Raw genomic sequence first — 19,007 nt, 5'->3', positions numbered from 1 at the left:
AATCAAATTACAGTAATGCATTTGAAAACTATTGTCTTTCTTAGAAAAGACAGTCTTGGCCTTTGATATTTTATGCAATCTAGAATCCAGTAACAATAGTCAACATTTATGTAGCACTCACTATGCTAAGTAGTTTGTATTCATGTTATTGTCCCAACAACTCTAAGAGTTGGGTATTATTATTTATTATCACCCGTACTTATAAATGAGATTGAAGGTCTTCATTATAAGTCACTTAACTAATAAATTTCTGAGAGGGATTTTAACTGGGATGTACTTGATTTGTGCATGTTTCATTATTGCCTTTAGCAAGTACCTCTGGAATACCTAGAAGAACCTAGCACTCCGGTAGTACAAGGTACAAAGTACCTTTCCATTTGACTTTCAGTTTCCCTTCTTGCCCATTTGGTCCCACCCAGGACACACCCTAAAGCTGGAAGAGTTCACCAATTAGTAATTTGATTATTTAGAGTACCAGTGTCTGTACAGCAAGTTGTGCTTCTCCAACAACTATCTAGGCCCAACTGACTAGTTTCAATACCTTCAGAACTAACTAAGATCCTAAGTCCTGACAAGATTCTAGAAAATTGAGACTTTCAGGGGAGGACTGAAAAGTATGAGATGGCTGAAGATTCTACTTTTCCTGATACATTGGAAAGTCACAGGGGCTGTTTCAGGTAATACAGTAGAAAGAATGGTGATAGACGGAATGACAAGCTTTCATTTGTATAATTCATTCTCTCTCTCTCTCTCTCTCTCTCTCTCTCTCCTTTCTATCATTCTCTCTCTCTCTCTCTGGGGATCTGCCTTTTTAGGCTGTTTCCCAAAAAAGGAGTACCTAAGGATACTGGAGCTAATGTTAAATTTAGAAACAGAATTTCCAAATGGAAAAGCTGGAAGGAAGAATATTTATTTTGAAATTGTACCTCAAAAATCCTTCTCTTCTGCCTTACTTTGGCATGAAGATGATCTGGGGTTTTGCAGGCTGTTGCAGTGAAAGACAAGCCCCAGCTAGTCTATTCAAACTGGAAAAGCTTCTAGTTGTCTAAAAATCAGTTGGGCCTACTTCAGAGAAGTCATTACCTGGCCAACAGGGAATGAATGTTTGAAGGTTTTTGATCACATCAATTCAGGAAACCATATGATGGGGTAAGGAGGGATTATGGTTTATGCCAAAGAAATTATGGATCTTTTGAAGAACTGGGCAAGTATCTAGAATTGATGGGTCACTAAGCCTGAAAAGAAAAGGAAGGTTGATTGGTGGTAGTGTCTGTTGATCTGGAGACTGGTGAGTTAGGAGTCTGCTAGCTGGGTGAGTTAGAAGCTATGAGCACATCCCAGTTCTTTGATATGGAGAACAGAAAGGAAGGGTTGAAGATTTTGAGTTAAGATGCCTCCAGACTGAAAGAGCCAGGATGTAAACAGAAAACATGTTGCAGATGCAGAGGGCAATAGGAAAGGTTGTCTATGGAGTTTTATGACTTTGAACCTGATTCAAAGGTTAATTCATGGACCAACAGTTCTCAGAGTAGGATCACAGATTCACCCAACCAGCCTGGGGGTCCTTGAGATACTTTCAGGAGGCCTGCAAGCTTAAAACTATTTTCAAAATAACTTTAAGATGTTGTTTGTCTTTTAAAATACTTCTCCTTTTCCAACCACATATTTATATGAGGCGGGATATTCATATGCTTCAACCAAAACATATTACAACAGATTGAATACAGAAACAAATAGAACACAGCTGTCTTCCATTAAGCCAGCTGTTAATGAGATGTGCAAAAATATGTAAAACAATGTTACTCTCACTAAATTTTTTTTCAGAAAATATAGTTATTTTATGTTAAGGTATGTTCTTTATATTAACACATAATGGGTTTGTTTTTATTTTTAAATGAAATAATAAACATTAAAATGTATCCATTTAAATTTCTAATAAATTTCATTGGATTTAATCCATGACAACTAAAGCCCTTTGGGGTACTTAATAAATTTTCATAATGTATAGTCTCAGATTCTGAGACTTAAAAACTAAATATTGCTTAGTTTTTTAATAGAGTGCTAGAACTAGAAATGATCTTAGAAACCATCTAGTCCAGGGGTTCTTAACCTGTTTTGTGTCATGGATTCCTTTGGTGACAGTCTGAAGCCTCTGGATCCCTTCTCAGAATCATTTATTTTATGTTTTGTTTTGTTTTGAGGTTTTTGCAAGGCAAACGGGGTTAAGTGGCTTGCCCAGGGCCACACAGCTAGGTAATTATTAAGTGTCTGAGACCGGATTTGAACCCAGGTACTCCTGACTCCAAGGCAGGTGCTTTATCCACTACGCCACCTAGCCACCCCAGAATCATTTATTTTAATACATAAAATAAAATACCTAGAATTTCAAAGCAAATTAATTTCATCAAAATGTAGTTATCAAAATATACATGTGAATATATATTTAAACCAACAAATTCAAAGATACCAGATTAAGAACCCTGAATTTAATCTAATCCTTTTATGTTATTTTATTTTTCTTTGATGTCTTTTGTTTTTATATCTCCCACATTTTCCAGTATACAGCTTTCATTTCCAAGGAACCATATAACAAAAAATAAAATCAAGAAGGAAAAATAGTACAGGTAAACTAACCAATACATTAAACAAATCTGATATTACAATAAGGGCTACTAGCATTTATTCTGAATAAATTGTCCTGTGCTTTATAGGGTACTATAAAATTTTCAAAGTACTTTACAAATATTATTTTATTTGATCCTGGCAACAACCCTGGGAAGTAGCTGCTATTGTTATCCCCATGTGTGGTGGTGTATATTCTTTAAGATCCCCCCAAATAGCATACCAGTGCTGTCCATGGAGTTTTCTTGACAAACATAGTGAAGTGGTTTTCTATTTCCTTCTCCAGTGGATTAAGTCAAACACAGGTTGTGACTTGCTCAGGGTAACACAGCTAGTAAGTATCAAAGCCCAAATTATAACTCAGGTCTTCTTGACTTTAAACCTAGCCTACTATCCATTGGGTCACCTGTTTTTCTCCAGATGATGGCAGAAGTCTTTTCAAAAACTAAAAATAATGAAATTTCCCTTATGGCTTGCGACCAAAACTGGAGGAGGGACAGTCACTTAACCATCTCCTCATATGACTATGAATTAATTTGCTTAAAGACAGAACTTGGGTGTGAAAAAAGGAATCTGAAAGGTTTTGCAGCTACTAGTGAACCATCTTTGCCCTCAAGTGTGGTTTCCATTCATCGTCTTCAGTGGGTATAAGGAGTAAGAAGATGATCAGAAAAGAGAATGAGAGGGGCCGCTAGGTGACACAGTGGATAAAGCACCGGCCCTGGAAGTCAGGAGTACCTGGGTTCAAATCCGGTCTCAGAGACTTAATAATTACCTAGCTGTGTGGTCTTGGGCAAGCCACTGAACCCCATTTGCCTTGCAAAAACCTTAAAAAAAACAGAGAGAGAGAGAATGATGAGAGCAGAAAGTCTTCTACTATGATTGGTGCCTTCCCAGACTCAGTAAATTAAAACCACCAAAGGAACAATTGGATCATTGCTCTCATCTCAATCCCTTTGCTGTTGTTCAGTTATTTTCAGTTGTGTCTGACTCTTGTGACCCTATCAGGCATGTTTTTGGCAGAGATACTTGAGTGGTTTGTCATTTCATTCTCCAGCTCACTTTATAAAAGAGGAAACTGAATCAAACTGTACTGAAGTGACAAGCCCAGGGTCACCCAGCTAGTAAGGCAGGATTTGAATTCAAATCTCCATCTCCAGGGTCCTGTATTATATGCACCTAGCTGGTGAAGCTATAGAAGGCAACACTAGATCTTTGCTGCCTCCTCATTCTTTCAATTCCTACACATCACTAAAGTCAGTCGCTTAAGAAAATGTGTACTCCTGTTCAGATTCCTCTCCAAATCCTTATTTTCCTTAGAGTTATCCTGCCCCCTTGTGTTTTTTTGAGCACCTTTGCAGTATGTGTGAGACGTGAACAAGATAACAGCAGATTGAAATCTTTCCTGGCTCCTTACACTTTACTTCTCTCCATATATTCTAGGTTCCAACTATATTGACATTCTTGCTGGTCCCTGCACATAATACTCCCTGGCTGTCTTGTGTTTGGAATGCTTTCCCTCCTCCACTCCACTTTCTAGTCAAGATTCAGGTCATGTCCCACACCAAGGAGAAGGCCCTACCTAGACCTTCCTCCTCCTGCTTTTGACTTCCTTGGAGATTACCTTCCATCCTTCCATTGATTCTCTTTTTTTCCTTTTTTTTAGGTTTTTTTTTTGCAAGGCAATGGGGTTAAGTGACTTTCCCAAGGCCACACAGCTAGGTAATTATTAAGTGTCTGAGACCGGATTTGAACCCAGGTACTCCTGACTCCAGGCCGGTGCTCTATCCAGTGCACCTAGCTGCCTGCTCTTCCATTGACTCTCAATAGAGAGCTAGAACTATATAAACATAGTCAATGTTATTGCTGTAAGCACTGTATAAATGTCAGCTATGATAGTGTTGTTGTTCAGTTGTTTTCAGTCAGATCCAGCTCTCTATGACCCCATTTTTGGGGTTCTCTTGGCAAAGATACTGGAGTGATTTGCCATTTAACAGATGAGGAAACTGAGGCAAATAAAGTTAAGTGATTTTCCTTGGGTCACTAGCTAGTAAGTATCTGAAGTTAGATTTAACCCAGGAAGATGAATCTTTCTGATTATTCACTGTGCCACCTAGATGCTGTGGACAGATAGATCTAGAGATATAGCCCCTCAGGGTTTTATATATCGATGGAAGATTGTATATATATTTATAATATATGTAAATATATATCTGTAGAGATTTTTGTATTATATAGATATACACATACATTTACATGTGCATACATACATACATATATATATATATATTTTATTACATAGCTATTTGCATTTTTCTCCCCCTTTAGAATATGAACTCCTTGAAGGTGGTTTTTGCCCTATTTTATGGCCCTAGTTCTTACTTTATATGGTACCTGACACCTAGTAAGCACTTAGTAAATGTTTGTTGACTAACTAGAGGAGGGACTTGATTTATCCAAAGTTATCCTGGTTACCCAAAGTTACCATAGTTAATGTTAGAGCATTCAAGTGTCATATCTCAAAGTTTTTTCTACTGGGGAGCCCAGTTAGCTCCTCTCCTGGAACACCTCCCTTCAGTGGGGTTAGAAGGATATACATGGGCCAGCTAAGTGGCTCAGTGGACAGAGCACCGGTCCTGGAGTCAGGAGGACCTGAGTTCAAATCCAGCCTCAGACACATAATAATTACCTAGCTGTGTGGTCTTGGGCAAGCCACTTAACACCATTGCCTTGCAAAAAAAGAAAAAGAAAGAAAAAAAAACGGCTATACATGGTCCCTTGAGGTATAATTTTGAAGAAGGTACAAATTCATGTGGTTACTCAAAAAAAAAAACCCAACTCATTTTTAAGGTACCCAAAAAACAATTCATGACTCTCCATCAGTGTTTAATTTTCCTAGTTAACCTCTTGTGTCTGCAAAGGAGTGGGTGGGAGTGATTTCTCATAGATCTTCTTTTTAACCTTGCTCATTCTTTGTAATTTTCCAAATTCACTTTTGATTTATGAGTGTATAGTTGTTCTTTCCATTTACATTATTGTAGCCACTTCGTATATTGGGGGTTTTTTGGCTCTGTTTAATTCACTCTACATAGATTCATATAGATTTTTCCATACTTCTCTGTATTTATTATAATAATCGTTTCTTATGGCAAAATAATATTATATTATATTCATTTACTATAGTTTGTTTAGCTTATTCCCCATTTGATGGGCGTTTATTTGCTTCCAAATCTTTGCTATCAATAAAAAGTGTTGCTAGTAATATTTTCCTGCAGATAACAGCTTTCTTTTCAACAGCCTCCTTGGAATATGAACTTAGCAGTGAATTCTCTGGATCAAAGAACATGGAGATTTTAATCACTTTATTTGAATAATCCAAAGCTTTCCAAATAATTGTGTTGATTCATACCTCCTAGCAGGTTCTAAAAAAATTGTAAAGTGAACTGTTTGAAGACCATTCAGTCAGACAGCTCCCCTTAGAACTTAGACCTACAAGCCTTCAAAACAGCAGTTTGGTATAAATTGAGATTCAAAATGCATTTATGTCTGAGTCCATAAATAGTTGTGCCACTTTGCCCTCTTGAGGGAGGAGGGGGTCTTCTCTAACCCCTAGGAAACATTAGTTACTGTAACTACTCTAGGTGGGATGTCAACAAAGATGAAGAGCAATGACCTTCACTTTTAAGTTCCTGTTAGACTAGTTGCTCAAATGTGTCAGGTTCCTGCTGGCTAGCCTATCCTTACCCAGGTGAATGTTGAAGCGTGGAAGACAAGGAAGACAAGGATAGCAAGTTCTCCTTAAAGTTCTCCTAGTTCTCCAAGATCTCCCTTTATTTACCAGAATACAAGTGCTTAAATATCCTCCCCAGTGCCTGATCTACTCCCTCTCCCTCTCCCTCTCCCATGGCACTTAGTAAAACAACATTCTGGTGCTCAAGGACACCAGGTGATAAAGGATTACAGTACCCTACAGACACAACAGTCCCTAACACTTCATTTTTCTTTATTTTAATATTTATTTATTTATTTAAGGCAATAGGGTTAAGTGACTTGCCAAGGTCACACAGCTAGGCAATTAATAAGATTTCAACTCAGGTCCTCCTGATTTCAGGGCCAGTACTCTATCCATTGTGCCACCAGTTGCCTTCATTTTTCTTCTACTACATACTCTCATTGGTACTGCCCTATTGCTACCCTTGTTTCCCTTGTTGGCATCGTGGTGCTTTTCACAGAAGTTACTATCCATGACTCTGCTGTGCTGTTCTCCACTATTTGGTTCTCCTCCAGCAGACTGCTCTAGTTACCTCCTCTTCAGGGACCAGCTCTTGTGTAGTTGGACCTCAGGTGGAGTTAGTTAATGCTAGAATCTCCCAACTGTGTTAATAGCATTTTCCCTGTCTAGCTCCAGGCCAACCATTTCTGGCCTATTTAAACTTTTTTTGCTGTTTTATGCCTGGATCCTGCATCCTTCCCTACATAGGACCTCTTCAGGTGATCATGAAAATGCTATTTTCCTGGATCAGTCAAATAGCTCTGTTTTTCTGCTCTGGGTCAGTTCATGGACCCTTATCTTTTCTTTCTGGTGTTTCTCCAGTTTAGGTCATCATTGAATTGTTAGGAGTTAGGAAAGACATGTCTACACATTTTTTTTAAATTGTCTCTCTCTCTTTCCCCTTTTTCCTCTTCAGTTGCAGTTCTATGAATGTTGTCTGCAAATCTCTAAGGTCCCTTAGGGGGTCACTGAGGTCAAAACTACTCCCAAAATATTGCTAAGATTTTATTTGCATGTTAAAATACCTTTCCCTTCTCCAACTACATATCTGTGTGAGGTCAGATTTAGTTCATATTCAGAATATCTAAAAGAGCAGTATGACTTTGAAATGTTAACCATAATGCAAACTTTATAATTAAAGCTTTATTCTCTAGGATCTTTCTGAACCCATGGGTGCATGATCTCATCACAGAGATCAATGGTTTTACAGAAAGTTTGAGGGAATTTTATACAGAAAAGACAAAGAATCAGAAAACTGAATTAGGCAACCAATGAGATTTCATGTAGATGACATAGTTCAACACTGATAATCCCACTTAGTCTGGAGAGGGAATGTTTACAAATAACCATAGGATTGCTCTCTCCTCACCCAAGATGTCTCTTATCTTGTGGTTTGACTCAGATGAAGGAATTTACAAGTGCTATTACAGAGCTGATCAGGTAGTATTGACAAGGTCAAGTCAACATTTAGATTCAGGAGACAGGCCTTGACATAGCAAACTGACATTTTTACACACTAAGACAACATTCAGATTTATCACTATTAGTTGCAGACTGAGAAACCAACTTGTGATCAGAAAAATAGAATTAAAGAATATCAGACTTACACATTCTCCCATTTTGATCTAAATGACTTTAGTGTCATTTGTAGTTCAATCAAATAAATATTTAGGGAGATGGTAGGTATATTGGAAGGAAAATAACATAGTTTTTGGAATTTAGATTTTCCAAGAAATATGGGCGGGCAAAGTAAGATCTAGAACAGTACATAAAAGTACTGTTACATTACTGAATTGTTAGGAGTTAGGAAAGACATTGTCAAAAATAATTACAGAGATTCAAAGGGGACAGTCCTTTTTTGATTATATAGATCATACAGATAAACAGAAAACAGCAAAGAGAGAAATTCAGGTCCATTCCTTCTGGAGTCATCTGTATAGTTTTTCTGTAGTTTCAGAGTCTGTTCCAAAAAGTCTTCTCCAGTTCAGGTGACTTGTAGAGATCTTCTTTTCTGGTAAAAGAATTTTTTTTTTAAATTTTATTTATTTAAGGCAATGGGGTTAAGTGACTTGCCAAAGGTCACACCACACCCCAGGGCTGGTGCTCTATTCACTATACTACCTAGCTACTCCAAGGATTTCTTAATACAATATTTTAATTAGCCCAAAACTCATATTTTCATCACTAGAAAATAAAATTCTGGAACTTCTTAGATCATGTTAACTTATATTTTGATTTGCCCATTGTCATATTAATATTCAATAAAATTCAGTTACAAATAGAGATTAATTGGCATTATTATTATTATTATTTTTATTATTCCCCTATTTGGAGGATACTATTCCACTTAACAAATTAAACTTCCACAAATATTTCACTACAAAAGTAAATTCACTGAAAATTGCCATATTGGGGCAGCTAGGTGGCGCACTGGCCCTAGAGTCAGTACCTGAGTTCAAATCCAACTTCAGACACTTAATAATTACCTAGCTGTGTGGCCTTGGGCAAGCCACTTAACCCCATTGCCTTGCAAAAACATAAAAAAAACACACCCCCTCCATTTCAAAACTTGGGCTTGTAACATTTGATAATTATTCCAGAAAAAAGAGTGTCCAGTAAGTGATTTACAAATAAAAGTTTTAACCTTTTGCTATTATTAAAACAATGACTCAAACATCTTTAACAAAAAATGAATTTTTCTCCTCAAAATATCTCTAAATATATCATAGGTTATTCTTCTGATATACTCAGTTGACTTAAATTCCTTTCCTTAAAACAGTTTAAAATTTTCTTATTGTTTTACTTACATGTCTACTTAGCATTAAAAGAAATATTTATAGGAGCAGATAACTGACAATAGATAACAAGGCTTTACAACATTAGCATATCTGGCTTTCAGAATACAGACAACTGTAGAGCAAATGGTCTAAAATTTCTATACCTGATTTTAATATTGTTCATCTGACAGTTTACTATAAAGATCTGAGATATCAAAGGAAAAATTTCTTCATATGTGTGTGAGTGTGTGTGTGTGTGTGTGTGTGTGTGTGTGTATAAAAAGTTAAATGTCAGTTTCCAGGCAGAGGCCTTGTGGGTAGCCAAATGCCTTGAGCCAAATTTTAAATCTGCCAGGTGAGACATTTTCCAAATGTCACATTTGAGAAACTGAGTCAGAAAGAGTCCAATCTCAGACCACACTGAAAAGCTGGCATAGTGGATAAAGCACTGGCCCTGGAGTCAGGAATACCTGGGTTCAAATCCGGTCTCAGACACTTAATAATTACCTATCTGTGTGGCCTTGAGCAAGCCACTTAACCCCATTTACCTTGCAAAAAAAAAAAAAAAACCTAAAAAAAAAGAAAGAAAAGCTGTCCTTTCAACTCTTATCCTAATGTGCCAGTCACCACCAGACGCCCCCACACACACTCCCATTGAGTTTTCTGGCTTCAAAAGAACATTGGCAACAGCATTTTCTTTGCTGATCATACTTGGTGTTGGACACAGAATAATGCCAATTCGGTAGTCCCATATGATTGTAAACAGCAAAACTTCAAATAATCAGAAATTCAAGTGAGTTCAATTCACAAGGATTAAATACCAATTATAACCTCCCATCAGAAATAGCAAGAGATTATCATAGAAAAATCTCAAATTATTTTATCCATATTGTATAGGTTCCTTTACTTCAAAAGATTTGGAACATATATCATATAGAAACATATTTTATAAAAACCATTTTCTCTTAATATGCTCACTTATTATCTATGTTCAAATAAGCACGATCAATATGCTATTGCTTTCGGAATCCTTTTAAAACTGATTTTTAAACACTTGCATATATTTCTATAGATGTTCTGAATTTAAGATGTAACAACACATACGATGTAATTGCAGAAAATAGAGAGAAATTAGTTATAAAAATTTTCTTTAAATCTAGTAACCCCAACATGTGTGTGTGTGTGTGTATGTATTTGTATATGTAGTTGAGAACATTACTGATGTTTATTACAGAATTGCCTCTATATTTTAAAATACAAGAGTACTGTTACAAAATTATACTAAGAATCATACTAAATCTTTTCAGTCCCCCATTTTGAGTCAGGGGTGTATAACGCCACCTGCAGACCAAAAAAAGAAAACAGTGACCTTTTAAACTATTTCTTCAGAGAGCATGAAAGGAAGTTCTCTCAGATATTCCTCATTTGACCAGGGAGCATTTATCTCCATTATATATATATGTATATATATATATATATATATATATGTATGTATATGTATATGTATATGTATGTATATATGTATATATATATCAATCTTAAAAAAATGAGATTTTTCAGGAACTTAATCTTATACATGATAATTTCAAAACATTAACGAAATTCTTATGTAGGTTATGAAATGACAGAAAATTTGGATCCTACAATAAACTACTTTCTACTTGCAGTTATTACAGTAACTTTATATTTAATTGATTCAGTATTGCTTTAAGGATTATCATCACAAATAGTAACCTTGAAAAAGAGGAAAAAATACAAACTTTTCTATGACAGCTATAAGTAATATCATCACATTATTGCAGTAAATAACTAACAGATTTGAAAATTTAGTAGACCTTATACAAATCACATTAAAAAACTTTTATAAAAAGCCCTTTTCTGAGTTCTTTTTTTCTTTAAAACAGCAATAAATAATTCAGATGTTAAAAAGGACAATACAGTAATTGTGAACTTTTATGGTGATAGATATCTCTCTTATTCAATCGTAAAGGAAAATAAATCTCAAAATTAGAATTTATCAAATCTAAATTGATATAAAATTTATTTTAAGGCATAAATTAGGAGCAATCAGGTGGTGCAGTGGATAGCATACCACGAGCCTTGGAGTCAGGAGCACCTGAATTTAAATCTGATCCCAGACCTTGGGCAAGTCACTTAACCCCATTGCTTTACATAAACAAAAAGACATAAATTAATTCCACAAAGCATTTCACATGCAGTAAATCCCAGTTATCACAGAACTTCTAAGTACCAACTTCCTTGAACCAAGGGTATTTACAAAAGGAAGAAGCTGTCATTTTAAGTCAGGGAGCTATACCTCCTAAGTTACTCCTCTTATAAATGACAAAATTTACCAAGGCCTTAACATTATTAAATTAAAATTAAATTAAAATCTTTAGCCACATAGATGGTTTATTTGAATTTCACTGACAAATTTTCTATCTTCTACTTCAATTTATATAAGTATATTCTTAGATCTTGGCATTTAAATTACACACTTACCCCACATTCTGAGCAAGGATTTTGCCAGAATTTTACAAAACTGACACACTTGCAACAGGGTTAGACTTTCTATTCTATTCCCATTCTAGATATCCTCAAGAATTCAGTTCAGAGATGAGGTAATTAAGGAATTAATAGTTGATTGAACTTATTTCAAGAACTTGAAGAAATGGGATGGGAGGGGGAAATGGGTGTATATTGCCTTTAGCAATGTAAGCTTACATGATCAGTGTGAAGGGAACAATTTAAAGACATTTTTCTGTCCAAATTTCCTCTACTATATTCTCCAATAACTCAAATTAACAAATTCACAATTTTTTTATATAGACAATCAACCTTAAGTCAAATTCCTTTCAAATATTGACTTTAAAGAGTGATATCACATGATTAACCCATTCATTAGCAATTAATTAAAATTACCAAAATCAGATGGCTAAAATTGTTAAATGCCCACTATACTTCCTTACAGAAAATTCTTGATAAAGATTTATGACCTGAAGTTTCTAAAAATCCTTTTTAGATGATTACAAGATTTTCTTTGTACTTAACAATCTTATGAAACTCATAAGTCATAGCCAAAAACAAAAAACCGAAACCAAAAAAATCTTTGGTTACAATAAGCAATGTAATATATGAGAGGCTTAGTTTTTCTTCATTCATTCTATTTACTTACAGTACAATTTAAAACTCTCAATAATTGACAAATATTTCTTAATATTAGAACATTCATGAACATCACAATATCACAATCCAAACAATGCTTTTTTTAACTTAAAAAACTTTCCAAGTTAATAATACATATATATATATATATATATATATATATATATATATATATTTAGTAATGCACAGAAAATCAAGCCCATATATGGTTATCTAATTGAAAAGGTGATCAAAGAGCTTTAATACATTTCTTAATTTATGAAGTCTTGTTATTTTTCCCTCCAGGACTAAGTTCTGGATTAAATCAAACCAAATCTGAACTTCTAGGTCCTTAACTTCTGATACATATATTCCTCTATTTTTTTTCCCTAAGAAACAAAACAAAGAGGGGAAAAAATCCTTTAATTTCTGCAGTTTCTGAACTGAAAAATAGTTAATATCAATAAGATTTTAAGCTTCCATTCTTTATTCTGAACATAATTCTTGATTATTTCATGAGAACTCACCAAACCAGTACTTTTTCTAACTTAAACATGAGTATCTCATTTCAAATCATTTCAGATCTGGGTTCCACACTTTCAGAAAAGTTTCATTACTTAAAAAAAATTATATATATATAAATTATAAAGAAACAACAATCCTGTGTTGCAAGATTTTAGGGGCTCTAGCCTAGTCCCCCTCTAACCCCCCCCCAAAAACCAGTAACTTCTCAGTTCTACAAGCCAGTGGAGATTAGAGAAGAGCTGCTAGGGGAAGCAACACACAGAGATCTCTAATTATTATTATTATTATTATTATTATTATTATTATTATTATTATTTTAAAACACTTTAAGACAGGTCAGAAAATAATTTTAGGACTAATTTTAATTTCTTTAGGTACCTCATATGAATTTTTAAATTTAAATAGCCAATTACTTATTAAATATTTTAAATTGTCAATCACATTAAATTTGTCTTTGTTATAATTCAGATTTTTTCCTGTTTAACCCTTTAAACTACTCACAATCCAAGAACATAATATTTTTCAAGCTCCTTGAATTTATGGAGAGGAATAAGACATTTATTTTAAAATTTAAAACACAGATTTAAAAATGTATTTGTTCCATGTAATTTGTATCCAAATTCTAAATGTCCACAATATGTCTTTCAAATCAACACATTTTACACAATATAATACATAATTTGTACCCTTTAAAATACCAGATTAAACCTAAATGTTTTTCTAATTTTTAAAACAAACTTTCAGTTCAGAATTGCAGCTATCCTGTGCTAATTTTCTTTTGATATAGAGACAGAATTGAAAGATACTAGAGAGGAAAAACCTCCAATGTGAATAAAATAAGGAGAGAGATAAGAGGGACAGCTTCAGAGGGAGAGACTATGATTGGATGGGCCAGTTTTATATAGGAAAGAATAAGACTGTCCTTTCTAATCTAACTGACCAAATTTAAACACAGCAATCACTCAGCTAGTAAACTCACTTCTCTCAGTTAGAAAGGAGAAAGGGATTTCAACCTTTCACTTGCTGCTCACCAATGGATTTTTGATAGAGTGGGAGGAGAGAGAGATAAAGAGAAAATCCTGCCAGGCAGTCAGAGCAAAACTTAAGAAAATTAGGAAGAAAACAATAGAACCTTTTTCTTCTCAAAAAAGCCCCATGGGGGGGCGGGCAGCTAGGTGGGCAGTGGAAAGAGCACTGGCCCTGGAGTCAGGAGGACCTGAGTTCAAATTTGACCTCAGACATTTAATAATTACCTAGCTGCTTAGCCTTGGACAAGTCACTTAACCCCATTGCCTTGCAAAAAAAAAACACAATTTTCAGGAAAATTACATGGTGCAACATGAGTTTTGGGGAAAGAAAAAGTTCTAATTTGAAAAGGGATATTGAAGAGGAAAGTTGGCCAATCAGAACACAGACGTGACACAAACCTGACCAGATAAAGCTAAGAGCATCATGCTGCCTGTGCTGCACAGAATATACAATTTAAAACAATTAACTACAAAACACATAAACCAAGTCACAGTATCTCAGAGGAGAGGCCCCCAAATTCTAAGGAAAACTCACATTGCTCTTACACTAGAGAAGTCTTCACAACACAAGGACAATGGGGGTGTCAGACAAATCCTTACACTTCATCAAGTAAAAATGCCAGAAATCTAACCATTAGGCCATTTCACCAAAGAAATGCCACACTTAGATCTTGGAATAAGCCCTTAGCATCCACCTAGCTGCCTAAAAACCAGTTAATTCTCACCAATCTGTGAGAATCCCCAAAACCAGAGATAATATCCTAGAGACTTAATTTCCAAATAAAAGATTCATTTGAAGAAGTGGGATCCAGGGCAGCTAGGTGGTGCAGTGGATAGAGCACCATCCATGGAGTCAGAAGGACCTGAGATCAAATCGGACCTAAGACTCTTAATAATGACCTAATTGTGTGATCTTGGGCAAGTCACCTAACCCCATTGCCTTGCAAAAAACAAAAAAACAAAACCAAAGTTAAGCCCTTGCTTCTAATTTCACATTACAGATAAGGAGATTGAGTCCCAGAGAGGTTAATTGAGTTGCCCAAGATCCGGGCAATAAATATCAGATACATTATTCAAACCCATATCCTCTGATTCAAAGTTTAGTTCTCTTGCCATGATACTACAGATAATAAACTAATGAGAACTTTATAGACTTTTTCTAAGACTGCATTCCATTACTTTGTATTTATCTTGTACATACAGATTTAGCAAATTTGGGGGGCAATTTTGCATATTGACTACACAAATTAAGTGCTTAATAAACATTAGTTGATAGACTGATTTCATATTATTCTTCCTTATCTGTTTTGCATTCTTCCCAAACTTGCCTATTTGATGTTCCCCATGCATTTGCCTCAGCTATCAATCCCTCATTTACCCTCATGTCCTGGCCAGGACCTCCAGAAATCAAATCTCAACCACTCAACTTTGGAAGTTCTGCTCTGAGTACAGTCTTGGTTGTGATTGTTGTAGCTCACTGAACCTATTCTATCTTGGAGGCTCCAGATCACCAGCTCTGCCTGACCCTTGCCATCTGCCATGTCGCAGGCATACAAATCCCCTTGCCTGTCTCACTCTGATCATAGTAAGAAAATCAACATTATTGTTTCTTCTGGAAAGAGCATAATAATCCACCTGCCCTAGCACTCCACTTCTCATTCCTATGACTTCCAGATCGCACCACCCATCTCTGGTTACCTAAATGTGTTGTCTCCTATTACAACACGTAAACCCCTTAAGAACAAAGGCTATTTCTCTTTGGTATTTGAATCACCATTGTAACCCAGTGTCTGACACAAAGTAAATAAACATTTTTCATTCATTCAAGCATCATGTGAACTATGTAAAAAATAGGTAGAATGTTTATGTAGCGTGTGAGGCGTAGCTTTCACATCAATATATAGGGAGTCCTAGATTGCCAATACCAAATACTTTATGGATCCATTTTCACTCAAAAATCATAGCTCATGAGTTTATTTACTTTTTAGAGGCAGGGAGGTGGCACAATAGAGACAATTCTGGAGTCTGGAAGGCCGAGTTCAAATTCATCCTCAGACACTTATGAGTTTATGACCCTGGGCAAGCAATCTAACCTCTATCTGCCTCAATTTCCTCATGTGTAAAATGAGGATAATAATAATGAATAGCTTCCCCAAAAATGCACACCACAGACTTTTAAGTTTAATTGGCATTACTAACATTTTTCTCCATTATTTTCTTATGTTGAAACAACTAACAAAACAATTTATAGGGGCATCTAGGTGGCACAGTAGATAAAATACCAGCTCTGGAGTCAGGAGGACCTGAGTGCAAACCTGGCCTCAGATACTTAATAATAATTACCTAGCTGTGTGACCTTGGGCCCCATTGCTTTGCAAAATAAAACAAAATAAAACAAAAACCCCAATGTATAAATGCCTGATTTGAATGGATGCTGATTTCCCAGGTATAATTGCTCACACTGAAAATTTAACAAAGAGGGGCGGCTAGGTGGCAAAGTGGATACAGCCCTGGAGTCAGGTATACCTGAGTTCAAATCTGGTCTCAGACACTTAATAATTACCTAGCTGTGTGGCCTTGGGCAAGCCACTTAACCCCATTTACCTTACAAAAAAAACTAAAAAAAGAAAATTTAACAATGAGCATTCAACTTGCAAGCTATCCAATAATACAGACAATTCTTACTTTATATAATGGGCAAGTTAGGAGATCTCTAGTGAAGAGATTTTTATGTAATTAGAATTTGTTCTCAGACAGAGAGAAGAGAGGGAGGGAGAGAGGGAAGGAGGTAAGAAGAGGATCACCCTCATGGAAGTAGAGGGCTAATTCATGAGTCAGGGAGATTTAGGAGTCAAGGGTGGTTGAAGGACAGACCCATGGGGATTGGGGAAGGGATAGAGCAGAAGCAAAGGTCTTCTCTGTCAGTGGGAGGTCTTGAGCCAAGTCCCCATCCTCCTGGAGCATTCTTTTGCTTTCACTTAGAGGGTTTTTTTGGGTGAATTGTTTATTCCCAGGGGTAGGGGTGGGAAGCCGGGGAATTTTTCTAATATGTGGTTTTTTGGAATATAGAATTCTTTACATGAAGTTGAATTTGTATACTGTGAATTTATGTCACATGAGTATTGTCTGTATGGGAGGGCAATATCAATCCCAGCATGCATGTGTGTTCAGAGACTCATTGATATGCTTTCATTTTTCATGAATTCACACATGGAGGAAGAAGGAGGACTGTCAATAAGACATTGATTTTATCTTCCTCAGGTCAATTCTGGCACATCTCAGATCTGCACCTTGACCCAGAATATAATGCCTCCCTTGATCCATTCCAAGTGTGTCCATCAGCAGGCTCCCAGCCAGTGTCCAACGCAGGTATATGGGGGAATTATCTTTGTGATGCTCCCTGGATCCTCATCAACTCTTCCATTTATGCTATGAAGGCAATCTTGCCCAACCCGGACTTCATTCTCTGGACTGGGTGAGAACTTCTTCCTTAACTTAAATACTCAACTTACTATCTCAGTTTAGAGTTTTAGCAACATAGCCACAGTTTGTTAGCATCTGAGAAGCCTTTTGTGGCTGACTTGTATAACCATCTCAATGACTTTCTCAGCTTCAATCCAATGTAGCACTAAGTACCTCCCAATCAATAAGGAGACATTTATTAAGTGCCTACTATGTTCCAGGTTCTGTACTAAGGGACCAGGTGAGGGGGTTGGCTTTTACTGGTATCAAAAGGTAAAGTTTTAATGCTCAATTAGACCTTGTCCATGGTAACCCTGATGAGTCCTACCTAACCAACTAGGCTACTCTTCTGAGTTGTATGATCCTTCTGAAAAAAATCCTTGAGTCTCTTGTAGAATCATGATCATTTCCTTCTGAGAAATCATAGGATTTTAAGCAGGGAGAGACTTTTGAGTTCACCCAGTTAACCCCACCCCCTTTATTTCACAGAGGAAGAAAGTTACTGAGAGCAATTAAAATATTTGCCCAGGATCACATGGAGTTAGTGTTGGGAACTGTTGTGTATCCATTGTGAATTATCTTCACCTGGTGTCCTTGAACACCAGAATCTTATCTTACTAAGTACCACGGGAAGGGGAGTGGACTAGAGTCTGGGAAGGATATTTAAGCACTGGTGTTTTGATTTAAAGGAGCATTGGAGATTTAAAGGAGCATTGGAGATTTAAAGGAGAAAGGAGCATTTAAAGGAGCACTTGGAGATCTAGATGGAGAACTTGTTTCCTTTGTAATCCTTGTCTCCTGCTCCTCCAATGCTGGCCCAGGGAAAGGATAAGGGAATTCAGAACAGGGACTTGACAAGTCAGAATTTAAGCCCATGTCTTTTGACCACACATCTAGGGTTCCTGTCTTTAACCAGAGGCTGTTAACCTGGTACTTGAGTATTTGATCTTTTCAAAAAAACATTTTGACAACCGTATTTCAAAATAGTTGATTTATTTTCTTTTGCTATGGAAAATCCAAGGATTCATTAATAGGCACCGTTGCACAATAATTAGTAACACTCGGAGACATTTTAAGAACCAGTTTTTATTATTTATAGCTAGATCTAGATCTAAATATCAACGCACATAAATTATATGAATATGTTTATATACATACATACTACATAGATAGACATAGATCTAGATAAAGATATATAGATATATACATGCTCAGCATAGGTTCCGAGTTTCTAAATGACCTTTGATATCTGACAAAAGTTGTTCTTAAGGCTTATACAGTTTATGGTTACATAGTTTAATAAAGAAGGAGGTTTGCATGTCAAAGTTAACTGAAAGGGAAAAATTATATCTGATAAAGTGGTTACAGGAGTTAGTCTAGCAAATTATTATCTTAAAATAGATCCAGGATTCTTTTATCCCTAATCAGTAAATCCTCTTGAGTTAATTATTGGAAGTTTCAGCTAAATTCCATACTATAAGGAAAATCACATGATTTTCTATACAAATAAAAGGGTTTTGCTGGAGCCACATAGAAACAGAAATTTAAAACTCTCATAATTATTTCATGCACTTAAAAATCTTATTCTAAGAAGAGGTCCATAAATTTTACCAGATTACTGAGAGAGAATTCTGCCTTCCTAAAAAGGTTAAGAAGTCTTATTCTATAATTCTTTGG

The 19,007-nt window shown here is 35.9% G+C and overlaps 1 protein-coding gene across 1 annotated transcript in view; it reads left to right on the top strand.

Annotated features, from left to right (window-relative positions):
- The first annotated feature begins 403 nt into the window (after nucleotides 1–403).
- SMPDL3B (sphingomyelin phosphodiesterase acid like 3B) overlaps nucleotides 404–19,007 on the top strand; it is a 31,485-nt gene continuing 12,881 nt past the window's right edge. Inside the window, exons 1-2 of the mRNA XM_074217960.1 lie at nucleotides 404–677; nucleotides 17,130–17,343. Of these exons, the coding sequence (XP_074074061.1) occupies nucleotides 617–677; nucleotides 17,130–17,343 (275 nt within the window). The 5' untranslated portion in view covers nucleotides 404–616. The remainder of the gene's footprint in view (nucleotides 678–17,129; nucleotides 17,344–19,007) is intronic.

This window comes from Macrotis lagotis, chromosome 1 (genome assembly GCF_037893015.1).
Source record: "Macrotis lagotis isolate mMagLag1 chromosome 1, bilby.v1.9.chrom.fasta, whole genome shotgun sequence".
In the NCBI taxonomy this organism is placed as follows: domain Eukaryota; kingdom Metazoa; phylum Chordata; class Mammalia; order Peramelemorphia; family Peramelidae; genus Macrotis; species Macrotis lagotis.
The sequence above is the reverse complement of the archived record's forward strand: the minus strand, read 5'-3'. Positions and strand labels throughout refer to the sequence as shown.